Source organism: Vulpes lagopus, chromosome 10, assembly GCF_018345385.1.
Source record: "Vulpes lagopus strain Blue_001 chromosome 10, ASM1834538v1, whole genome shotgun sequence".
NCBI lineage: Eukaryota > Metazoa > Chordata > Mammalia > Carnivora > Canidae > Vulpes > Vulpes lagopus.
In genome coordinates this window covers 82,839,157-82,859,944 of record NC_054833.1, presented here as the reverse complement: position 1 = coordinate 82,859,944, position 20,788 = coordinate 82,839,157, and the positions used below count along the sequence as shown (strand labels likewise).

The 20,788-nt window shown below is 55.8% G+C and overlaps 1 protein-coding gene across 18 annotated transcripts in view; it reads right to left on the bottom strand.

The window, feature by feature from the left end:
- The window catches only part of TTLL10 (tubulin tyrosine ligase like 10), a 50,883-nt gene that overhangs the window by 5,561 nt on the left and 24,534 nt on the right, over positions 1 to 20,788 (bottom strand). For 6 of the 18 annotated variants that reach the window (XR_005990286.1, XM_041771365.1, XM_041771378.1 and 3 more), the window contains exons 2-11: positions 12,024 to 12,173; positions 11,490 to 11,555; positions 8,817 to 9,220; positions 7,831 to 8,131; positions 7,619 to 7,737; positions 7,306 to 7,435; positions 6,070 to 6,155; positions 5,616 to 5,787; positions 4,780 to 4,951; positions 4,151 to 4,291 (exon numbers count right to left, since the gene is read on the bottom strand). Coding sequence is in view for 17 of the 18 variants with exons in the window: in XM_041771365.1 (XP_041627299.1) it covers positions 4,151 to 4,291; positions 4,780 to 4,951; positions 5,616 to 5,787; positions 6,070 to 6,155; positions 7,306 to 7,435; positions 7,619 to 7,737; positions 7,831 to 8,131; positions 8,817 to 9,220; positions 11,490 to 11,555; positions 12,024 to 12,173 (1,741 nt within the window). In the remaining variant the exon portion in view is untranslated. Of the gene's footprint in view, positions 1 to 4,150; positions 4,292 to 4,779; positions 4,952 to 5,615; positions 5,788 to 6,069; positions 6,156 to 7,305; positions 7,436 to 7,618; positions 7,766 to 7,830; positions 8,132 to 8,816; positions 9,221 to 11,489; positions 12,174 to 12,514; positions 14,959 to 20,788 lie in introns of those variants that run through there. The other 12 variants (XM_041771370.1, XM_041771364.1, XM_041771371.1 and 9 more) reach the window with 10 other exon arrangements.

Sequence of the window (20,788 nt, the reverse complement as noted above, 5' to 3'; positions counted from 1 at the left end):
ACCTGGGATTGAGTCCCACATCGGGCCCCCTGCATGGAGCCTGCTTCTCCCTTTGCCTCTCTCTGTCTCTCATGAACATATAAATAAAATCTTAAAAAAAAGAGAAGTATAGTAAATGAAAAATGGAATTCACTAGAGGAGCTTAATAGTAGATTTGAATTGTCTGAAGATAGGTCAATTGAGATTATCCAGTCTGAGGAACAGAAAAAAGGAATGAAGAAAAATAAACAAAGCTACAGAGACTTGTAAGACACCATCAAGCAGACCAACATAGATAATGGGAGTCCCAGAAGAAGAGAGTCACAGGCAGGAAGAATAGTTGAAGAAATAATGGTAGAAAACTTCCCAAATTTGATTTAAAAAAAAATAGTCTATACACCCAAGAAGGTCAGTGAGCTCCAGTTAGGATAAACGCAGAGATCCACTATACCATAAGCAAACTTTCAAAAGACAGACCATTGAAATCTGGAGAGAAGTGATGAGTCACAAGGGATCCTTGACAGGATACACAGCCAACTTCTCATCAGAAACCATGGATTCCAGAGGACATGGGATGACATATTCAGAGGCTGAAAGGAAAAGCTGTTATCCAGGGATTCTATATCTGGCAAAACTATTCTTCAGAAATGAAGCAGAAATCAAGACATTCCTAGATTTTAAAAACCAGAGGTTATCACTAGTAGAACTGCCTTAGGGTCCTTTCAAGCTGAAATGACACTAGACGATAAATTGAATTCACATGAAAAAATAAAGAGCATAGTTAAATTTAAAAGCCATATATAAATGCATTTTTGGTAATTCTTTTTTTCTTTTATTTACAAAACGACTCAATAAAGTAAAAATTATAAATCAATGTTGATGGCCACACAATGTATAGAGCTGTAATTTGTGATGGTAACAGATAAAGGGAGGGAAAGAACTATATAGGAACAAGGGTTTTTTTTTTTTAATACTATGGATATTAACGTGGTATTAATTGAAACTAAATTGATATAAATTAAGATTTTAATGGTAATCCTCAGGGCAACAACAGAGAATAATTAAAAGTGAAACGATGGAAAGAGGTATATCATGCAAACAGTATCAAAAGAGAGCTGGAATGGCTTTACTAATATCAGAGAAAATAAAGAAAAGGACACTGTAAAATGATAGATCCAGAAGATGTAATAATTGTAAACATACGTGCACCTATCAACAGAGCCTCAACATACATGAAGCAAAAACAGAATTGAAGGACAAAATGGACAATTCAATAATAATAGTTGTAGACTTCAATACCCCACTTTCAGTGTTGAATAGAACGTTTAGACTGAAGATGAACAGGAAAGAGAAGACTCAAACAGCAGTGTAAACCAAGTAGACCTTAACAGAACACTCCTTACACAATAGCAGAATGCATATTCTTCTCAAGTGCACCTTGACTATTCTCCAGGACAGACAATATGTTGGGACATACAGCAAGTTTCAATGATTATGGAAGGGTGCATATCACACCAAGTATTTGCTCTGACCACAATGGAATGAAATTGAAAATCAACAAGAGAGGGCAGCCTGAGTGACTCAGCGGTTTAGCACTGCCTTCAGCCCAGGGCGTGATCCTGGAGACCCAGGGTCAAGTCCCATGTCAGGCTCCCTGCATGGAACCTGCTTCTCCCTCTGCCTATGTCTCTGCCCTCACCCCCCGTGTCTCTCATGAATAAATAAAATCTTTAAAAAAATCAGCGAGAAGGAGAATTGGAAAACTTACAAGTCTGTGGAAATTAAACAGCACACTCTTTAGTAATAAATGAAATGAAAATAGAACATACAAAATCTCATGCAATCCGGTAAAATCAGTTCTTAGGGGGGAAATTTATGGCTGTAAACACATATAAAAAACAAGAGAGATCTCAAATCAATAACCTAGCTTTTAACCCTAATAAATTAGAAAAAGAAGAGAAAATCCAAAGCAAGCAGAAAGAAGGAAAATAATAAAGATTAGAGTGGCTACAAATGAAATAGAGAATAGAAAAACCACGGAGAAAATATATGAAACCAAAAGCTGATTCATTGAAAAGATTGACAAAACAGACAAACTCTTAGCTAGATTGACCAAGAAAATGAAGACTCAAGAAATCAAGAAAGAAAGACCTTATGTGGAGATGAAAATAATTATAAAAATGATTATAATTGTTCATAGGATGCTATGAACAGTTGTATGCCAAGCAAATTAGATAACTGGAAAGAAATGGACAAAGTAACAAGCTTGACCCAATAAGAAATAGAAAATCTGAATAACTTATAACAAGTAAAAGTTGAATTAGTCGTTCAAAAAACCTTCCCACAAAGAAAAGCCCAGGAATAAGGTGGCTTCACTGGTGAATTCTTCCAAACATTGAAAGAATTAACAGTAACCTTTCACAAGCTTTCCAAAAAACAGAAGAAAAGAAACACACCTCAAACCAGACAAACATGCAAGAGAGTGCTATAGACCAATACTGCCTATGTGTGTAGACCAAAATTACTCATTGAAGTACTAACAAATTAAATCCAGTAGCATATTTAAAGGTTAATATATCACTTCTGAGTGTGATTTATGCCAGAAATGCAAGAGTAATACAGGAAAATCAGTCAATGTAATACAACACATTCATAGAATGAATGAAGCAAGAGCTATCAAAACAGTGTGTGCTGGCACACACAGCAATGGGATAGAATTGATAGAAATAAACCCAGACATACCTAATCAATTGATTTTCGTTAATGTGCCAAGGACAGTCTCTTTGACAAGTGGTGCAGGAAAGCTGGACATCCACGCACAAAAGAATAAAGTTGAGTCCCCATATGCAAAAATTAACTCAAAATGAGGCAATGACCTAACTGTAAGAGCTAGAATGGTAATACTTTTAGAAGAAAACACAGATACAAATCTCTATGACTTTGGATTTGGCAATGGATTTTTAGATATGAAATTGAAGGTATGAATAACAAAGAAAAAATAGGTGAATTGGGTGTCTCAAAATTGAAAACTTTTGTGGAAGAAAAAGGACATTATCAAAAAAGTGAAAAGATAACTCACAGAATGGGGAAAATATATGCAAATCACATTTTTGATAAGGGTCTAGTATCTGGAATCTGTAAAAAGCTCCTATAGACTAACAAAGAAAAATGGACAAATGATCTGAATAGACATTTTTCTAAAACAGACTTACAAATGGCCAATAAGCATGTGAGAAGATGCCCAACATGATCATTAGGGAAATGTAAATCAAAACCATCATGAGATACCACTTCACACCCACTGGATGACTAAAAGGAAGGAAGGGAGGGAGGGAAGAAGGGAGGGAGGGAAAAAAACAAGTGTTGGTGAGAATATGGAGAAATTGGACCCTTCTACATCACTGGTGGGAATGTGAAATATGGCAGCCCCTATGGAAAGCAGTTGGCAGTTCCTCAAAATGTTAAACATAAGTTACCACATTACCTCACAGTAGCATTCCTAGCTATGTACCCAAGAGAACTGAAACTATGTTCATGCAAAAACTTGCACATGAATATTCACAGCAGCATTACTCATAATAGACAAAAAGTGGGAGCAACCTATGTCCATCATCAGGTGACAAATGTTTATCCAAACAAATTGTACATCCCTATGATGAAATATTACTGAGTCACAAAAAGGAATGGAGTACTGACATACGCAGGAAAGGCCACATATTGTATGATTCCATTATTATGAAATGTCCAGAATTGGGGGAGATGATGGGGAGTGTCTGATAATGGGTGTGGCCCTTTCTAACGATCCAGGTGGTGATCATAGCACAACTTTGTGAATATACTAAAAATTCCTGAACTGCACACTTTAAAATGGTGAATTTCATGTTGTGTGAATTATCAAGAGTGGGGTCGGGGAGGGAAGGAGTGGAGAGGAGAGGGGAGGAGGAGTGAGGGAAGGAAGAAGTGGGGAGGGCCAGTAACTGGAGACTCTTTCGAGAGGCCAGTTGCCATACTCAGAAGCCACATGCAGACACACTTGACACACACTAGCACAGACTCAACCCCCAGGACTGTCTGAGCACCTTGTGTCCAGTGGCCCTGCCGCCCCAGACCATAAGGGGTCTTGATCCTGAGCCCCCTCCCAAAGGCTGGTGTTGGGGAGGAGCACACAAACCGTGAAGGTGGTGAAGACCCAGTCTCTGGGGAGCCCCTTGGTCTTCCTAAACTTGTCATTGATGTGGCGGTTGAGGCGGTCCATGCTCCACACTGTGTCCTCTTTGAGCAGCACGTACAGGGGGCTCTTCTTCTGCATAAACTGAGGGGAGTGCAGCACCTGGAGACCACCATCCCAGGATGCCCAGACCCTCCAGTGACCCTCTCAACCACCAAGTCTCCCACAGATCCTCCTGGAAGGCCCCACGTGGGGCCTTCTCATTAAGAACTTTCCATAGAAACCTCTGCCCACAGGGGTCTCTTTGCTGAGGTCCTCATGGAGACCCCTCCCAACTGCACTTCCCAGGCTCCACCTCTACCCAGGGCCCACCTGGCTCCACCCTTCCCCTCCATGACCACACCCCACAGTGACCTCTCAGGGCCTGGTCCTGCCCTAATTGTGCCCACTCCTTGTCCATCCCTGAACCCATCTCCCCAGAGAAGGCCTGGCGTCCAGCGGCCTCTCACCATCAAAGAGTGGGCCACTTCTGGGTCTGAGCTTCTGCCCATACCTGAACTTTCCTCTGTGTTCCAAGCAATGGTTGTGTCCCCAGGCTGCAGAGACGGCCCTCATCTATGGGCTACCCTTACCTGGTTGGTCAGGTGGCCACTGAGATCGCTGGAGTGGGGGTCATAAAGGCTGAGGGTGAGGCGGGCGTAGCCATGGCCAAAGAAGACCATGTAGGGCATGGCGCAGGCAATGAGCAGGTAGGAGCGCACATCAAACTTCTTCCCATCCAGTAGCAGTGGATTCTGGATGTACCTGGGGGGATGGATGGGGGCTGAGTACATGGCCAGTCTAGTCTGTATTCCCTTGCCCTCACCTGGGCCTAGACCACTTCCTCAGCACCAGTTGTCCCGGGTGTGATCTGTGGGCCCTTTCCTCTGAAGGGACATTCCTGAGCCTGAACAGCTCAGGGAATTGGGAAGGAAGGCCTGGCCCCTGAATCTCAGCCCACTGCACATGTCTCAGGTGCCCCAAGGTGCAGTTTTCACTAGATGCCTTGAGGGTAGGAGAAGACTGGGCCCCTGTGGGCAGGGAGGACTGCCTGGAAGAGGGAGCAAGGGAGGGGTGGTCAGCTCTGGCTCCAGGCCTGACGGCTGGGGCTGGCTGGGCTGGGGCTGGCTGGGCTGGGGCCGGGGGAGACTCTGGCCTTTCTGCAGGACAGAGGGGCAGGGCCCAGGCTTCCCCATGTCCAGGAACCTGTGTGTGTGTGTGTGTGTGTGTGTGTGTGTGTGTGTGTGTAGAGGGGCGGGCATCTCCTCTGCAACCTGGACAAGATGTGACACCCTCACCTCTGCTGGCTATACAGGGGCCCAACTGACGGCCCCATTCCATGACCAAGGACTCCTCTATGGGCCCTGTGGTCCCCACAGCCCTCCCAGGCACCAGAGGGGCACACGGTCAGCCCCAGCCTGAATGTCACCTTTGCGCAACCCGCGCCTGAGGTGCCCTGAATGGCATCTTGCGGTAGATGGGGTCGTCCTCGATGCTCTGGGCCTTGACTTGCAGGGCAGCGACCTCCTCCTGGTTCCGGAGCAGAAAGATGCCTTTGCCCTGGTTGGAGGCAGTGGGCTTGCAGATCCATATCTGATTTTCTGTAGGAACAGCTGCGTGAGCTCCAGGTTAGCCTCGGCCCACTCTGACCACGCCTGTCATGGCCCTGGCCACGACCCAGGGTGACCACACCCATGCTCCGACTGCCCTCCAGGCCATGGTCCCGCCCCTCCCAGGCTCCGCCTCCACCACCCTACCCACCCCCCTCCATGGCCATGACCCCCGTGACCTCGCAGGGTCGGCCCTGCCCTAATCCTGCCTGGTCCTTGTCCATCCCTGAACCCATCTCCCCAGAGCAGGCCTGGTGTCCAGCCGCCTCTCACCATCAAAGAGGGTGAAAAAAGCCTCTCTGTCGTCCCTGATGTCCAGACGGTAGGTCTCTGGGAAAAATTCTTCCATTTTCAGGACCCTAGGGGAGCAGGGAGGTGGGGTGGGGTCGAAGGGCGGGCTGTCCCCTCCCCCCAGGCTAGGCCAGCCAGCCTCACTAGGGGACTGACCTGCGGGTGCAGGGGGACAGTATCCATGGGAAAGCTGGTTGCCTCTGCCCCACAAGCCAACGTCTGCACCTGCTGTTCCCTTGCCACCCTGGCTCCTCTCCCACCTCACCGGTGCACTCCAACCCACACCGGCTCAGGCACTGTGCGTGGACAGTTGAGAGCTGTGTCCCCAGGCCAGGATGGTGTCCAGCATGCAGTGAGTGGTCTGCATAGGTCCCTGAACACGCTTGCCTAGTCCACACCTCATCCTCTGTCTTAGGGGTGCCCTTAACCCCTTGTCGTTGACCATCAGGCCATCCTTCCATCTAGGGCAGAATGGCTCAGCATCTACCTCTGTGGCCAGAGGTGTTCTGGGCTGTTCCATGTGAGCTCCTCAAGGGAAAATGCTGCGTCCTTTCTAGATCTGTACCCCAGGGGGACACAGGGCCTGGCCTGAGTGGCTACTTAGTAGTGTATGGAGAATGGATTGGTGGGTGTCTGGAGAAGTGAATAGACGGCGATGTGGATAGGTGGGTAGTTGGATAAATGGATTTTGGAAGTAGGTAGATGGGCCAGTGTTCCGGTAGATAGATGTTTGGAGGGAGTAGACTAGAGTTGTTGAAATGGGTAGGGTGAAGGTGGATAGCTGGATATGTACAGGTAAAGGTGATGCATGGATGGCCGGGTAAGCAGGTAGGCTGCCTGCCTGGTGGGGGTGGACGGGGGAGGCAGATGAGTGGACAGTTGTTCATGCACAACTGTGTGGTGGGTGTGGGAGGATTGGGGGAACAGTTGTGGGTGGGTGGACGACAGTGGGTGTATGTACAGATCACTGTGGTCCATGGGGGTAGGTAGATGCAGTGGATGGCAGGCAAGGAGACAGAACGGTGAGTGGATGGATTCCAGGGAGGGTCAGGACCAGTGACGGACATGTTGGATGGGGTGGGTATGGAGCCTAGAAGAGGACAGTGAATGGGTTCATGGGACAGGGTATGTGGATGATGTACTATTGCTATTGCTCTGAAGGACACAGGGATATGTGGTGGGTTGATGGTGGGCCCTGGGGGACGAGGGCAGGCTTACTTGGCCTGAGCACATAGTGATGTCTTGTGGATCTTGTTCACAACCCTTGAGTATTCCCTCAGGGCACTGAGCAGCCCGATCTTGGTGGTGAGGAGCTTGTTGTTTGGAATCTGGTACAGCAGCTGCTCACCTGATATGGCAAAGTCCTGGCTGGCATGCAGCGCTGTGGGCCAGGGTTGTCCAGGCCACCACAGCCTCCCACCATGGCCTCCACCTCCCAGAATGGAAGACAATGGCATCCCTTTGCCCCTGGCTCAGGACCAGGAGGATTTTGCTGGCTGCAGGCCAGAGCCCGTGGCCCCTCCCCTGCTACCTTCCCGGAAGCTGTAGTAGTTGTCTCTGCACTTGACCTCACACCACTTCAGCTTATAGTCCTCTCGCCGGCTGTCCTGGATGCGCTGCCAGCCCTTGCTCTTGCAGTAGGAGCTGATTCTGCAGGGGCACGGGGGCGGCGGTGACCCTGGGGGTGGGGATGTGGAGGCTGGGCTGGGCCTTGAGCCTGACTCCCCAACACCCCCCACTCACATGGAGGCCCCATTGGTCCCTCCGATGTAGAAGTAGGGCCCCTGCCCAGTGCTGTGTGGCTGCTTCTCCCCCTCCAACAGATGTCTCTCCAGGAGAGTGGTCCGAGGCCTGGCAACATCAGTGTCATCCAGGAGGTCTGTGGCCAGGTGGCAGGGGTTGCGGTCAGAGGCTCTGGCCTGGCTGGAGGCTCTCCTGTCCCTTAGCCCTGCCCCAAGCCCACCTGCATCTTGTCCCAGCTGGCTCAGTGAGTGCAGGAGCTGCTCCTCTTGGATGGTCCCCATTGGTCTCTCATGGGCCCAGCCTGTGAACAGGGTGGGGCCCGAGGGGGGGGCGCTGGGGGAGGTGCCCATCCTGAATCTGGCCATCCTGCCTGTTTCTAGCAGCTTCTGGGCAGTTCCCCCAGTCATCTGGGCTCATTTCAGTCTAGGCTGAGTCCTGACCAGTGGGCCTGAACCTATCTTGGGCCAGCGGGCAGTCATCACCATTTAGGGCCAGACTTGGAGTGGGCAGGATCCCTGCTTACCAACAGGGCAGGGACTCCATGCAGGGGAGGGCTAGGGTGTGAGGCTGGAGCTGGGAGGAGAGACATAGTGCTGGGATGTGCTCAGGAGGGTCACAATGTCTATCATGATGTCATGGATGACCCACATCAGGCAAGGGAAATGGGGCCAGGCTGTCCTGGACAGAGGCTGGGTTCTGGGGCAGGCAGGGGCCGTGCCTGCTATGGCCGCCTATCAGGGTGGTACCCCCAGACTATGGAGGGCAGCTGTGCTCCCTCCCTGTGCCTGTTCAGACCCCAGCCGTGCTGCCCTCTGCTCAGCTGGCCTGGACCTCATACCCAGTGCATGGCCTTCTTCTGGCTGCTTGCCCAGAGAATGGCTATATGTGGTCTGCCCATGGGACTGCTTTCCTTGGGGATGGGATGCCTGCCCCAGTGAGGCACTTGCTGGAGGATGGGGTGGAGCCAAGCTGGGAGCTGCATTCACCTGGCCCTCGGGGGCGGCTCTGCCGGACCCCTGCCATCCTGGACCGCTTGCCTCTCTTCCCACTAACATGGGTCCGAGTGGGTGGCCCCCGACGGTGGATGAAGCGGCTATGGCTGCGGGCTGCAGGCATGGGAACCCCGGGGCAAGGGCACCTCTGGGAGGACACCACCCCAACCCGCCTGTGGGGCCTCTGGGCCATCTGTGGTCCTAGCCCTGGGGAGGAGTGCCTCCTGGTGTTCTGGACGTGGGCTTCAGCTTGCGGCTGGCTCCTGTCTCTGTGGTGACCGTGGGGCCTGGTGCCCTGTGGAGGCAGGGCCATCTGTACATCCTGTTTATCCCAAGCGAGGCTCTCTCTGCAGGGACCGTCTGTCTGGCTTTGCCATGCTTGGCCTCGGTGGTGCCAGCTGTAAGGAGGGCTGCTGTCAGGTCTCTGGGGGCCTGGAGGGGTATGCTGGCCCTAGGTGGGGTGCCTCTCCAAAGCTGAGGTGGCTCTGCAACATGAGGCCTGGCAGTCAGGTGTCCAGATCATCCTCACTGCTGCTCCAGGCCCTGCTCCAATGGCCATGTCCCCTTCTGAGCACCCTTTCCCATGTGGCCAACTTGGGAACATTTCAGGGAATTTTAGCCATTTATTAATGGGCCCCTCCCAATTTGGGGGCTGCTTGGGAGGTGGGGACTTTCTGAAGCATTGAAAACACGGAAGGGGGAGAAAGGTGAGCACACTGTGGAGTCGGCAAGACAAAGCAGGTGCCAGCAGAGAGGCGTCCCTCAGAAAGGACGATCATTTTGCAGACAAACCAGCTGGTCAGCCAAGAAACAGGCTAGTCAATCCCCATGTAGGACAGAAGAGGGATAAAGTGTGAAGAGCTGTCATCCTGACTATGGGAGCTGGGCTGGTGGCTGAGGGTGGGCAGAGTGATTGTGCACAACCCCAAATCCCTTGCCTCAGTCTTGGCCTATGCAGAATGAGAGGTTTCCTTGGAGGAGGCTAAATGTGGGCGCTGGCCCCGGCCCGGCATGGCTGGGGGGTCACAAGCCTGCTGAAAGCAGGGAGAATGCCTGTGGGTGCCATCTCCACATGGGCTGGAAGACCCTGGCCCCCTCCGGAAGGTGCCCAGAACCCAGCAGCAAGTCCCAGGAGTCCTGCTGGGGGCATAGGAACCCCCACCCAACATACTAATCTTTAGTACCATCCCTCAGCACTCATGGGTGAGTGGCCCCAAAGTCAACACGCATCTGACAGAGGCCCTCACAGGTGTGAGAACCCCACACATGGTCATGCACACAGATAGTGGGAGACACAGGACCCAAGGGAGCCTGCCCTTGGAAGGTGCTAGGTGGTGAAGAAGAGACTAGCTTCCTGAAAGGGGGTTGGCTGCGGGCACAACAAAGGGACAGGGGTGAGAGGGCTCGTGGAGATGGAAAACGCAATGGAACAGTCGGAAGTTCTGGGAGAGAGCGCAGGAAGAATGAAGAGATGGCAGCAGGATGAAAATGGAGCTAAGCTGGCATCTGCAGGCGCCGGACTGGCAGGAGCCCCGAGAGGTGGAGGGGCTAGGGGGCTGCATGTCAGAGCACCTGGGCCAGTTCCTGGGCAGCCTGGCCAGTGCATCTGGGCCTTACTTTGTTCATCTGTAATGCAGGCCGGCAGTGGCCACAGCCTAACCGGGGCAGCTGTGAGGATGGCCACATGTCAACGAGGGCTTGCCAGGGCATTTGGGCATGACTCGGGAAGGGCAGGAAGACAGCAGGTGTAGAACAGGGTGATGGTGAGCTCTGGACAGAGCGAACCTATCCTCCACCGTCCAAAGCTGATGGATATGTGAGCACAGCAGAAATGGGGCTGCACCTGAGCTGGCTTCCCTAACTTTATGTGGACGCCTGAAGGCCCTGGTTATACCTCTTCACTTTTAGGGAAGACCTACGTTAGGACCTGCTTTTACAAAGAAAGGTGAAAAGGTGAAACGGTGTGTTCCTATTTCCACGAGTCCTCTAGGGCCAGTGAGCAGCCGGCTGGGCCTGCCCATTCCTTCCTGGGGCACACCCACATCCTGCGTCCAGCCCTCTGGGCTTCTCTCAATTTGGGTTTTGCATCCACTAGCAAGACACATCCTAAGGTTTCAGAAAAGCCTAAGAGAAGTTATTTTAGGGTCTGGGAATGCTAAGATTTTTTTTCCATATAAATTAATGGCACTTGGCTTTTTGCTTTGCGCCATCTCAGCTTACAAAAGCTTTCATAGGAATGCTCTGCTGCTAGTGGGAAAACCTAGGTTTATTACTTTCACAGAGAAGTAAGCCATGAGTTATTGTTTCTTGTCATTGAAGTTAACAGAGATTAAGGGCAGAAAAAGGGACTGTGGGTGGGCACGCAGGCGGTGCATTGTGGTGTCTGCACAAGGCCGGTGGAGTGACAGGTGGGCATGTGGTGCGGGTGTCAGACCTCCCGGCTCTGCGAGCCTTCTGCCTTAGCACTTGCACTTTTCAGGGTTTCTCTGAAGGACATAATTCTAAATACGGAGACAAAGCTGTGTGCTCAGAGACGTTGAGGGCATGCGTTGATCCCACGGGTGAAGGATGGCCACCAGACAAGACAGGGCTGTGGAAGCAGGGACCACACTGCTGGGGGCAGGGGACAGCTCAACTCTACAGTAAATTTTGAAATAAACTTTTTACCTGGTGAGGTAAAAAGACCGGCAGGAAGCAGCACCCTGGTGTGATGAAAGGAAGACCCCGGTGAACCTGCAGAACATGTCCAAGCAAAGGAGATGTCAGGGTCCTGCCTGCGTCTTCTCCTCAGACACACGAGTGCCGTCATGGGTGCTGGGAGGTGCTGACACTGTTGGGTGGGCTGGGGCCTCCTGGTTGGGGGTGGACTCTCTGGGAGGGCGGCCTGTGTGGGGCTGGTCCGGGAAGACAGACCTAGTTCTGGGCAAGGGGGCTCGTCCTGAGGAGCCGCCACCCCCAGAAGGTGCACCCCTCTCAGCCTGGCCCGAGGGCTCGTGATCCTCATGCAGCGGCTCTGGGGATGTGGGTCGCCCACAGAGGGGGCTCATCTCAGTCAGGACGCCCCTCTCCTGACCCTCCTTCATCTCCCTTCTGCTCCTGGGCAGAGTCCTGAGAGAACCCACGGGGTCTCCGGTGGAGAGGGTGCACAGGATGGTGGCCATGGCCCTCACGCCCAGCAAGGACTCGCGCTCTCCCTCTTACCTGCCCAGCAAAGTGGTGTGAGTCCTCTGCCGGGGAAACAACAGTGGTGGCCTGGCAACAGTCTCTGGGCAACAGCAACCCTGTGGCCCAGAGGTGAGGGGAGCAGGGCAGGCGCAGGAGGCCAGGCTTTGAGGGGAGCTGGGCAGGGGGCTGTGGGAGGGAGGGAGGATGGGGCTTGGCCGGAGCCAGAGCCATGGTGTGCACGGTCCCCACCTGGGCCTTGGGTCTTCCACAGAAGCACCCCAGAGCCTTCTGAAGACCCCCAAATCCATGGTAGGACCCCAGGACCTGACCCTGTGCTCTTTTATCTCCTGTCACTACAGCCTCTCCTGTGTAGTGTCTGCCCTCCAGTCACACAGCCTCATTGCCCTCAGAGTGTCCTGTGGGTCTCAAGGCTGTGTCTGCCTATGGTACCCTAACTTGTGGGGCTGGAGTGTGGCCCCCAAATGAGCCCATGTCTGAAGCCCCAGAACCTGCAGATGTGACCTTACTTGGAAAAAGGGTATTTGCTGATGTGGTCAAGGATCTTGAAGGGAGATCCTCCTGGATTAGCTGGAGGCCCTACATCCTCACAAGAGGGAGAAAGAGAGAGGAGACCTGGGAGAAACCACGTGAAGACGGGAGCAGGGGCTGGCGTGGCCACAGCCCGGGGAGGCTGGAAGGGCAGGAGAGAGTGTCCCCTAGAGATGGGAGAGTGCTCCCCGCCCCCACCTGCATCTCTGACTTGTACCACCTGGACTGTGAGAGAATACATTTCTGTGATTTCAAGCCCCCCGTCTGTGGTTATTGGTCACATGGCCCCAGGAGACAAACATATCCCTTAAACTGCTCCTTTTGAGGTCCTGTGGATGACCCCCACAATGGCAAGGCCTCTCTGACCCCACATAGAGGCTGATGCACCCCCAGGCTCCTTGCCTGTTTGTGCCGGTGCTGGGGGCTCCAGGGGTCCGTCCTGCTGGACTATGGTCTCTGACTCTCTGCCCTGAGGTGGCCGTGCATCAGCCTGGATGTCAGAGAGCTCATCCAGCCAAGCCCCCCGCCTGGGCCTGCTGGGGCAGTGGTGGGTATGGGGAGTGGGGCCCCTGGTCTTCTCGGTGGCCTGAGCACAGAACCCCCTCCAGAATCTGTGCTCCCTCCCCATATCAACTCTGGGGGCCCAGGCCCCTTGGAGGCACCAGGCTGGGCCAGCCCACCACCCTGGGTCCCCAGCCTTTGCCGACACAAGATCTTGAACTCCAAAACCCTGCCTCATAACCTGTCCAACTGGATGGTGTGGGCGCCGCCCCAGCCTTTCTCATGATGGTAATGGCCTGGGGCTGGGCACGTCACCCCACATCTGCACCCTGGAGCGAGTCAGGGGAATCATTAACTTGCCATGGGGCAAGTGGGCAACCCAGGGCCTCCAGGCTGGGGGCCGAGCCCTTCCTGCAGGGCTGGGGGTGCAGGGGAACGGCCCAGCCACCTCCTGCCTGGTTGTGTAGTTGGTGCCTTTGCTGGGACCAGGCTGTGCCACCTGGACACTGGGCCTGGAAGTCTTCCTGTCTGATGGCGTGCAGCCCCTGGCCTCTGGTACTTCTGCTTGGCTCCTGCAGGTTTCTGCATGGCCCCCTTGGACATCTGCTCCTAGAGGCCTTCCTGGGCCTGTAATCCCACTCCCCACCCAAGCACCACCTTCCTGACTGCCCAGGCAGCCCTCCTAGTTGACAGATCCTGCCCCCCAGCCTTATCATCATTGCCCCTCCTTCTCAGGCACGTTCCTCTTCCCCACAGTATGCAGGATTGTGCAAATCTGCAAAAGGTTCTCAGGAGAGATTTGGTAATGGAAGGAGGGAAGGTGGGGAGGAGCTTCCCCAGAGTCCCCAGAGGTCCCCTCCTCCTCGACTCTGACTGCCGAGCCACTTGGGCCAGACATAGACCCTAGGACCTAGTTGGAATTCTTAAAGGAAGGAAGGGGCTTTGGGGGTCAGCCCTGAGGCTGAGGATGGATTAGCATCCAGAAGTTTGGTTTGAGGATTATTTTAGACAGGGGACATGTGCATGAGTACCCAGTGGGTAGAGGAGAGGGGAGCAGGGAGGGGGCTTCAGGGTGGGAGCCCAAGATTAAGGGCTGCCTGCCCTTCGACCCCCATGGTGATGGTCTGGCACCCGGAGGGTGCTCCCTAAGCTCTGGAGATGGGCCTGTGGGCTAAGGCTGTAGAAGAAGCAAAGGTGGCCCGCACCCCCTCCACTACCCATCTCACCCTTTCCCCGAACTTCTTGCTCTAGGCGGAGGAGTAGGGTCTTATCCAGGGGGTCTCTGCGCCAGCAGTCTGCAGTGTCCTGGTGCTGCCTGGGGCGAGGGGCAGAGCATGGGTGCGCGGCTGGCCCTGCATGCCCTGCCTTGCCCTGGGTTGGAAGTTTGAGGATCGGGGGCTGCTTTGGTCTCGTCGTCCTCAGGCCCCCCTCTGCCGGGCTCAGGTGTGTAGAGGGGTGAGGGGTGAGGTCACTTCCCTGGAGAGGGCTCTAGGCGGGGCTCCAGGGAGTGACTGACTATGGCCCCTGGGCTGGTTTCTGGCTTCAGGGCAGTGCCAACAGCACAGCAGGGTGTCTGCCTCACCTGCTGGCAGACCCTCAGGGTGGGGCCGCTGGGCCCTGCAGCCCCACTCACCCACACACCTGAGAGGAAGAGAAGCCAGCCACCTCCATACCTCACTCCCTTTATTATGCAGAGAATCCGTCATGGCTATGACAGAAAGGCCAAAGCCTGGGAAGGGCTCCCTGGTCTGGGTCATGGCCTGGGTCACAGCGGCTGGGGAGGACCCTGCCTGACCTGTGCCCTGCAGGGGACACAGGGGCCCTGGGCCTGGGCAGGTGTGCACCGCCTGGCTCAGCCACGAGCGGGCCCACAGGCCTCGTCCTCCCCCTGGTGTCCCCGCAGGGGCTCCTCCTCGGCGGTGGTCAGGCCATGGATGAACGGCATTACCAGACAGTATTAGACACCAGAACCCAGATCTAACCGTGTCTGGTAAGACGCCCATCAGCAGGCTGTGGTGCGGGCGGCCTCCAGGCGGTGGCACTTCCAGGACAGGAGTGTGCTGCCCATCCTGCAGCACCCTGAGGAAGCAGTGAGACCTCGTGAGACCCCCAACCCTCCTGAGTTGCAGAGTGGTCTCCAGGAGCCGCTATCCCCTGGTGTCTGGCTGGAGCCTCCCAGGACCTGTGTTGCCCAGGGCTGCCCTGAAGAGGCCTTTCCCACAGACCCAAACCCCAGCAGCCCCAGCAGCCTCTAGGTGCATGTGTCTGTGGGTGTAGCTGGGGAGCGGGCGATCTGGTTTCCCTGCACTTGACTCTGAGTATGCTCATTGTGGCACCCTCACCAGGTTCCTGAATGGTTCTTGGCTGGTTAATGAGTAACAGTGAGGCCAGGGACAGACCCCTCCTCCCTCCCAAGAGGCCAGCTGGGACCCAGTGCAGGGTGGGGTTCCTGGGGCCCAGAAGGACCGCCCCTGTGCAAGTCAGCTGGGCAGGCCTGGAGACCGGCGTCCTGGCTTTAGATCAAAAAGATAAAACAAAGGCCATCCCGGCCTCACTGATTTTGGACAATGTTCTCATTCTCAACTGCAACACTGTGGGGGCTGGTGGGGGGAGAGGGAGACTCTGTCCTCGTTGGGAAACAGCACAGTGTGTCTACTACATTCTGCCTGTGGGTTTGGGCCGGGGCACCTGCCACACCTTTGTCCTTCCTGCATCCCTGGCTGACCAAGGGAGTGAGTTCCCCTTTGTAGGGTAACAGTCCTGATGTGAGAGAGGTCACTGCCCATGGCTGGCCCTGCTTGGCTGGGGCTTCTAAGGGCCGGGCTAGCCCCAGAGGGCCGGCCAGGGTGCCCTAGGACCCACAATGGGACGTTTGACCCTGCACGGTGGGCAGGAGGGGCTGAGAAGGGAAGGAGGGCGTGCTGCCTGCTGCCTACTGCCAGCTCCATACCAGCCAGAAAATACATTTCCTCATGTGGCTGCTGACCCCATCCCAACATCTGTTTGTGCTGAAAGCCCTCAGCCTAGCCATAGCATGCGCACTGGGCAAGGCAGGCAGGGTGGGGTGTGGGCCAGGCCCCCAGGATGATACTGGTGTCTTGGACAGGACTGGTGGTCCTCTCCAGCCCTGGAGTCCTAATCCTCCTGGTCTCTCCCAGGTATCAGAGCACTCTGAGAACTCTGCTCAGAGGGAGAATCGGGGCCCCCAGCCTGGGCCCAGTGGGACAGCAAACATGACCCACCTGCCTGCTTGCAGGTGGGTTGGGCTGTGGTGCTGAGACAGGCCTGTCGGCCCATCCCTGAGCCAGCCCTGGGCCTTGGCCCATCTGTGGAGGCCAAGAGCTCAGGACGGGGTGTCCTCGGGCTGCTTCCTGGTGGGCAGGCAGTGGGTCACCTTTGAACATCGTTACCAGACAGTGTTAGAGTCAAGCCAAGAAATCCAGCACTGTCCGGTAAGATGCCCACAGAGGCCCAGGTGCGCCTCGGCCCGAGGACAGGGACAGACTTCTGGGGTCCACCCCTGGGTAGGCAGGATTCAGATGGAAGTGGGTGAGGATCCCTGTGTGGGGAGGCCTCCCTGCAGAGCAAGGAGACCTGGGGCTGGAGCTGCTGCCAGTCTGCAAGGTGGCCTCCCACCCCGGGGCCACCCCGGGGCCCAGGCTGCCTTTGCCCTCCAGAACGCTTTGTTGTCGCCTGCTCAGTCCACACCTGCCAGGTGTGGTGGCAGCACCTGCTTGGGGACTGTGGGCAGAGCCCAGATACCTGAGCGTCCTAATCCAGGATCAGCCTGGGTGGGGGGTTGCTCAGTGCAGCTGCAGGACAGCTTTCCTTCTGGGGGGCCAAGAAGGAGTGCTAGGATACATCTGGGCCCGGGGGAGGGGTCATGTTTCTGCCCCATAGCCCCACCTGGCAGGATGGGATGTGGGAACTTTGAGTGGGTGGGCTGACTCTGTGGGTATCTGCTGGGGAGCTGTGGCCTGCAGAGAGCTTGCGTGGGGAGAGGGAGGGGCGTGGGGGCTGAGTGGGGGAGGGCGGCCCCGTCGGTGCGCGCAGGGCCCCGCCGTCATCATTACCAGGCAGTATTAGAGACCTGACACCATCCAATGCTGCCCAGTAAGATGGCGATGGCCGCCCCCTATTGGGTCTGGGGGCCGCCCAGCTGGGGACTCAATGGGGGGTGATCAGCAGCCTGACGTAGAACCAAGTCCTCTTGGGGCACAGAGGTGGGGAGGAGTCTGAGAGGGATGGGGGCTCAGGAGAGGCCCCAGTGCCAGGCATACCACAGCTCTAAGGACCAAGCATGGGAAGGCTGGACTGCAGTGCCAGGAAACCCTCAAAGGCCAGGACCCCAAGGTGACCTCCTGCCCAGCCAGCCCTACCCAGCTCAGTGGGGCCATCAGCTCTCAGTGTAGGGTGAATACCAAGGAGAGCCAGATGTCCTGGCCACAGGAGGGTGGTCCCAGGGAAAGGCCTGGACATCAGGCCCGGCCCCCTCAGGGTCCAGGTGAATGTGAATATGAGTGTGTCTAAGACCAGGAGGACTGCTGAGGCCGGACAATGAGCCTCTGTCTCCTGGACGCCACCCTAACGGCTGCCGCCAGCCCAGCCCCCTCCTGCCCTTGTCAAGGGCGTGGAAGGGTGTTGGGACAAGGATGGAGCAGGCCACGGCTCCCGAGGCAGGAGGGCACCAGGGGCCCCCTCAGCCCCCATCCCCCATGCAGGGCAGGAGCTCCTCAGGGCCAGATCCTGCACCCTGCTCACCAGCCAGGTCACAGATGGCTCTGTGTGCCTGCCCCACTGTTCCGAGGCCCTGTGGTTCTGGCCGCTGTTGGCTGTGTGGTCTGAGGGTGAGCTGGCAGTGGGCCTGGAGGAGGGTGTAAGAGCGCAGTCACTCCTGCTCCCGAGCACAGAACACAGGATGACAACTGCAGCCCCCGGCCCCCGAACAATGCCTGCACAGGCCAGGCCAGTCCTTGGAGTTCAGAGTGGGGTCAAGGAGGTGGGCAGCTCCATGCCCACACCTGGGGCCCCTGCCCTGGAAAGACAAAGGAGGCCCTTCCTCCCTCTGCCTTTTCTCTGCCTGCCACATGTGACACCTGGACCCGGAGAGAGGGCCAGAGCACTCAAGTTTTCCAGCACCTTCCACCCACAGAGGCTGTAGGGAGGGGGTGTAGGCCCATGCCCATTCCCCCCAGGCTGTCCAGCTGACCACAACAAAGACGTGTCCACTTGCCTGGCCAAGGCCGAGTTCACCCGGATCTCTGGCTTTGTCCTTGGGAATGGCCAATATTTCTGAGGGGACCCGACCCTAATGTAGGCCGTGTTGGGGGGACAGGTGAGATGCCTGCCCTCCACCTGGGAAGGAGGCCTCCAGGCGAGTATGTCCAGGCTCAGGGGGTGGACCTCACTGTCAGGCTCCTGCCCTGTGCCCCTGTCACCACCTCCCACCTGTCCTGGCTCCATACGTCACCTTTCAAGGTCTCTCTCATGGACCTGTAAAATCAGTGTGCTGGAAGTAGGCAATTTCACCTTTCTCTGAGCTAAGTGAAACCATCTCAACTTTGCTTTCAGAGGTGAGTTAAATTTCAGCTCCACTCTCGGCTGCCAGGCTACAGGGGGAGACAGTGGGGGTTGGGTATCCAGGGTCCCTCCCTCATAGCCAGCCCACAGTGCACAGACTGGCCTCCTGCTGGGTGGCCTCTGGAGCCAGGGCCTGGTGTCTCTAGTGTCCTGGCCACTCTGGGCCAGCCCAACTTTGGGAGCGCCAGAGACCCTGGAGTCCCCACAGGCCCAGAGATGGCCTGGCTGAGAGCCTGGTGAATAGGCCACCCCAGCTGTTTGCTGCCCACCATCAGCCCTACCTTCTCACCTGGGAGGTGAAGAGGTGTGTGGACGGACACGCGGACGGACACGCGGACAGACACGGGGACAGAGCCGGGGCAGGTCCGGGGGGGGGGGGGGGGGGGGGGGGGCGGCAGAGTGCTCCCTCCTAAATTCCAGGACAGAATCCCACTCTCTTCCTGAACCCAGAACCTGGCCTTGGCCTCTGATTGTGGCTGAGCGCGAGGTCAAGAGCCCAAGCGTCCCACGTCTGGGGCAGACAGGAGTGGCAAGTTTTATGGGGTGATATGCAAAAAGTGAAAATAACCCTCCCCGTCTCAGAGTGCCTAAATGGAGCTTTCTCTGCCAGATGTCGCAGGGGGAAGCCAGCCTTATGTCGGTCCCGGATGTGGGGTCTGGTTAATCATCACCATCCCAAGCAGGCTCAGCTCGGAAAAAAATCAAGGAATGAATCAAGAAGCCCAGAGCAGCACCCTCCAGGCTCCTCTCCCACCGGCCCTTGGCCGTCCCACCTACACAGGCACAGAGCTGGGTGGGGAACGCGATCCTGGCGTGAAAACCTAACTTGCGGGTTAACCTGCCTGACGGGCCTTAATCAACGTTGAGGGCCGCACACAGAACAAAGCCCTGAAACCCAACCCCTGTGTGCTGCGCAGATCAGCCCGCAGGCCCGGAGGCCGCTGGGGGTGAGGGGCGGCGAGCGCTGGCCCGTCTACACCTGGCGCTTCCTCCACGGCCGCCATTTCCCGCACACGGAGGGCACGGCCGGGCACCGGCTCCCAGCCCTCCTGGGCGCACGCCCGCGATCGGCCAGCCAGGGGCACAGCAGGCTCCTCGGGGTGGGGGACCTCTTTAGGCCATTCACTTCCTCTCAGACTCGCCAGAGACGAGTCTTACGCGCTGGTTTTGCAGAGAAGGCATTTGCAAATGACCAAAATGTCGGAAAATTAACAGTGGACGGTGTCCCTATCTTACAGCTGTTTTGCACTTTCATAAAGGAAATGCTTTGCACTTATTTTGGCCAATTCGACACCCTGCCAATTGCTCTGACTTGTAAGCACTTCATCTGGGTTACTATAAAAAAACAAAACAGACCTAATTTTTCAGACAGCCTAAAAAGGCCTAGAATGCTCCCACTGGATTAATGAAAACATGGTATTTCTGTGCCCTAAACGAACAATGAGCTCTGCATTATGCCCCAGACAGCATCTCCTCGCAGCAATGTTATCACCTCTAGAAAAGCCAGTGACTCGGATCTGTGGGAGCCGCTCTGGGGCAGCCACGCGGCAAGTTCAAAGCCGGGCACACACCGCTGAGGTGGCCGGGCCACACTCTGCTCCAGCTCGGGTCTGTGGGCCATGACCACAGACACAGCCGAGGACCTGCCCCAGCAGGGGTGTTGGGTGAGGGGCTGGCCCGCACCTTCTCTGAGGTGGTTCCGGCTTTGTTGGCGCCTCAGACGCAGGCGTGAAAGGCCTGAATCCAGGTCAGACCGGCTCTGATCCCGAGCCCTGCTCGCCAGAGCCAAGCCCTTCCCTCCGAGAGCAAACTGCGGAATCCCACCCCGGAGCCCCCGCCCCAGGCCCTTCCCCACACCCTGCGCCAGCCGAGGAAACAAGGGGCCTTGGGAGCTGGCACATCGGCGGCCAGCAGGGGAGCTTTCCAGAAGGTCCCGTCACCAGGCGGAAGGCGGGAACCCTGGCAGCCGGTGACCATGAGCTGCCTTCAGGGTGGCTAGAGGACACCCACTGCCTGGCTGCTTCCGCCCGCCGACCTCAGCAGCCCTGGCCAGCCTGAGACAGCTCTGCAGCCCACAGCCCTCATGCTCAGCCGGAGGGGCACCTCCTCAGAGGGGAAGGATCACCCTGGCCTGCGTCGGAGCCCGTTGGCCACCGTCACTCTGTCTGCCC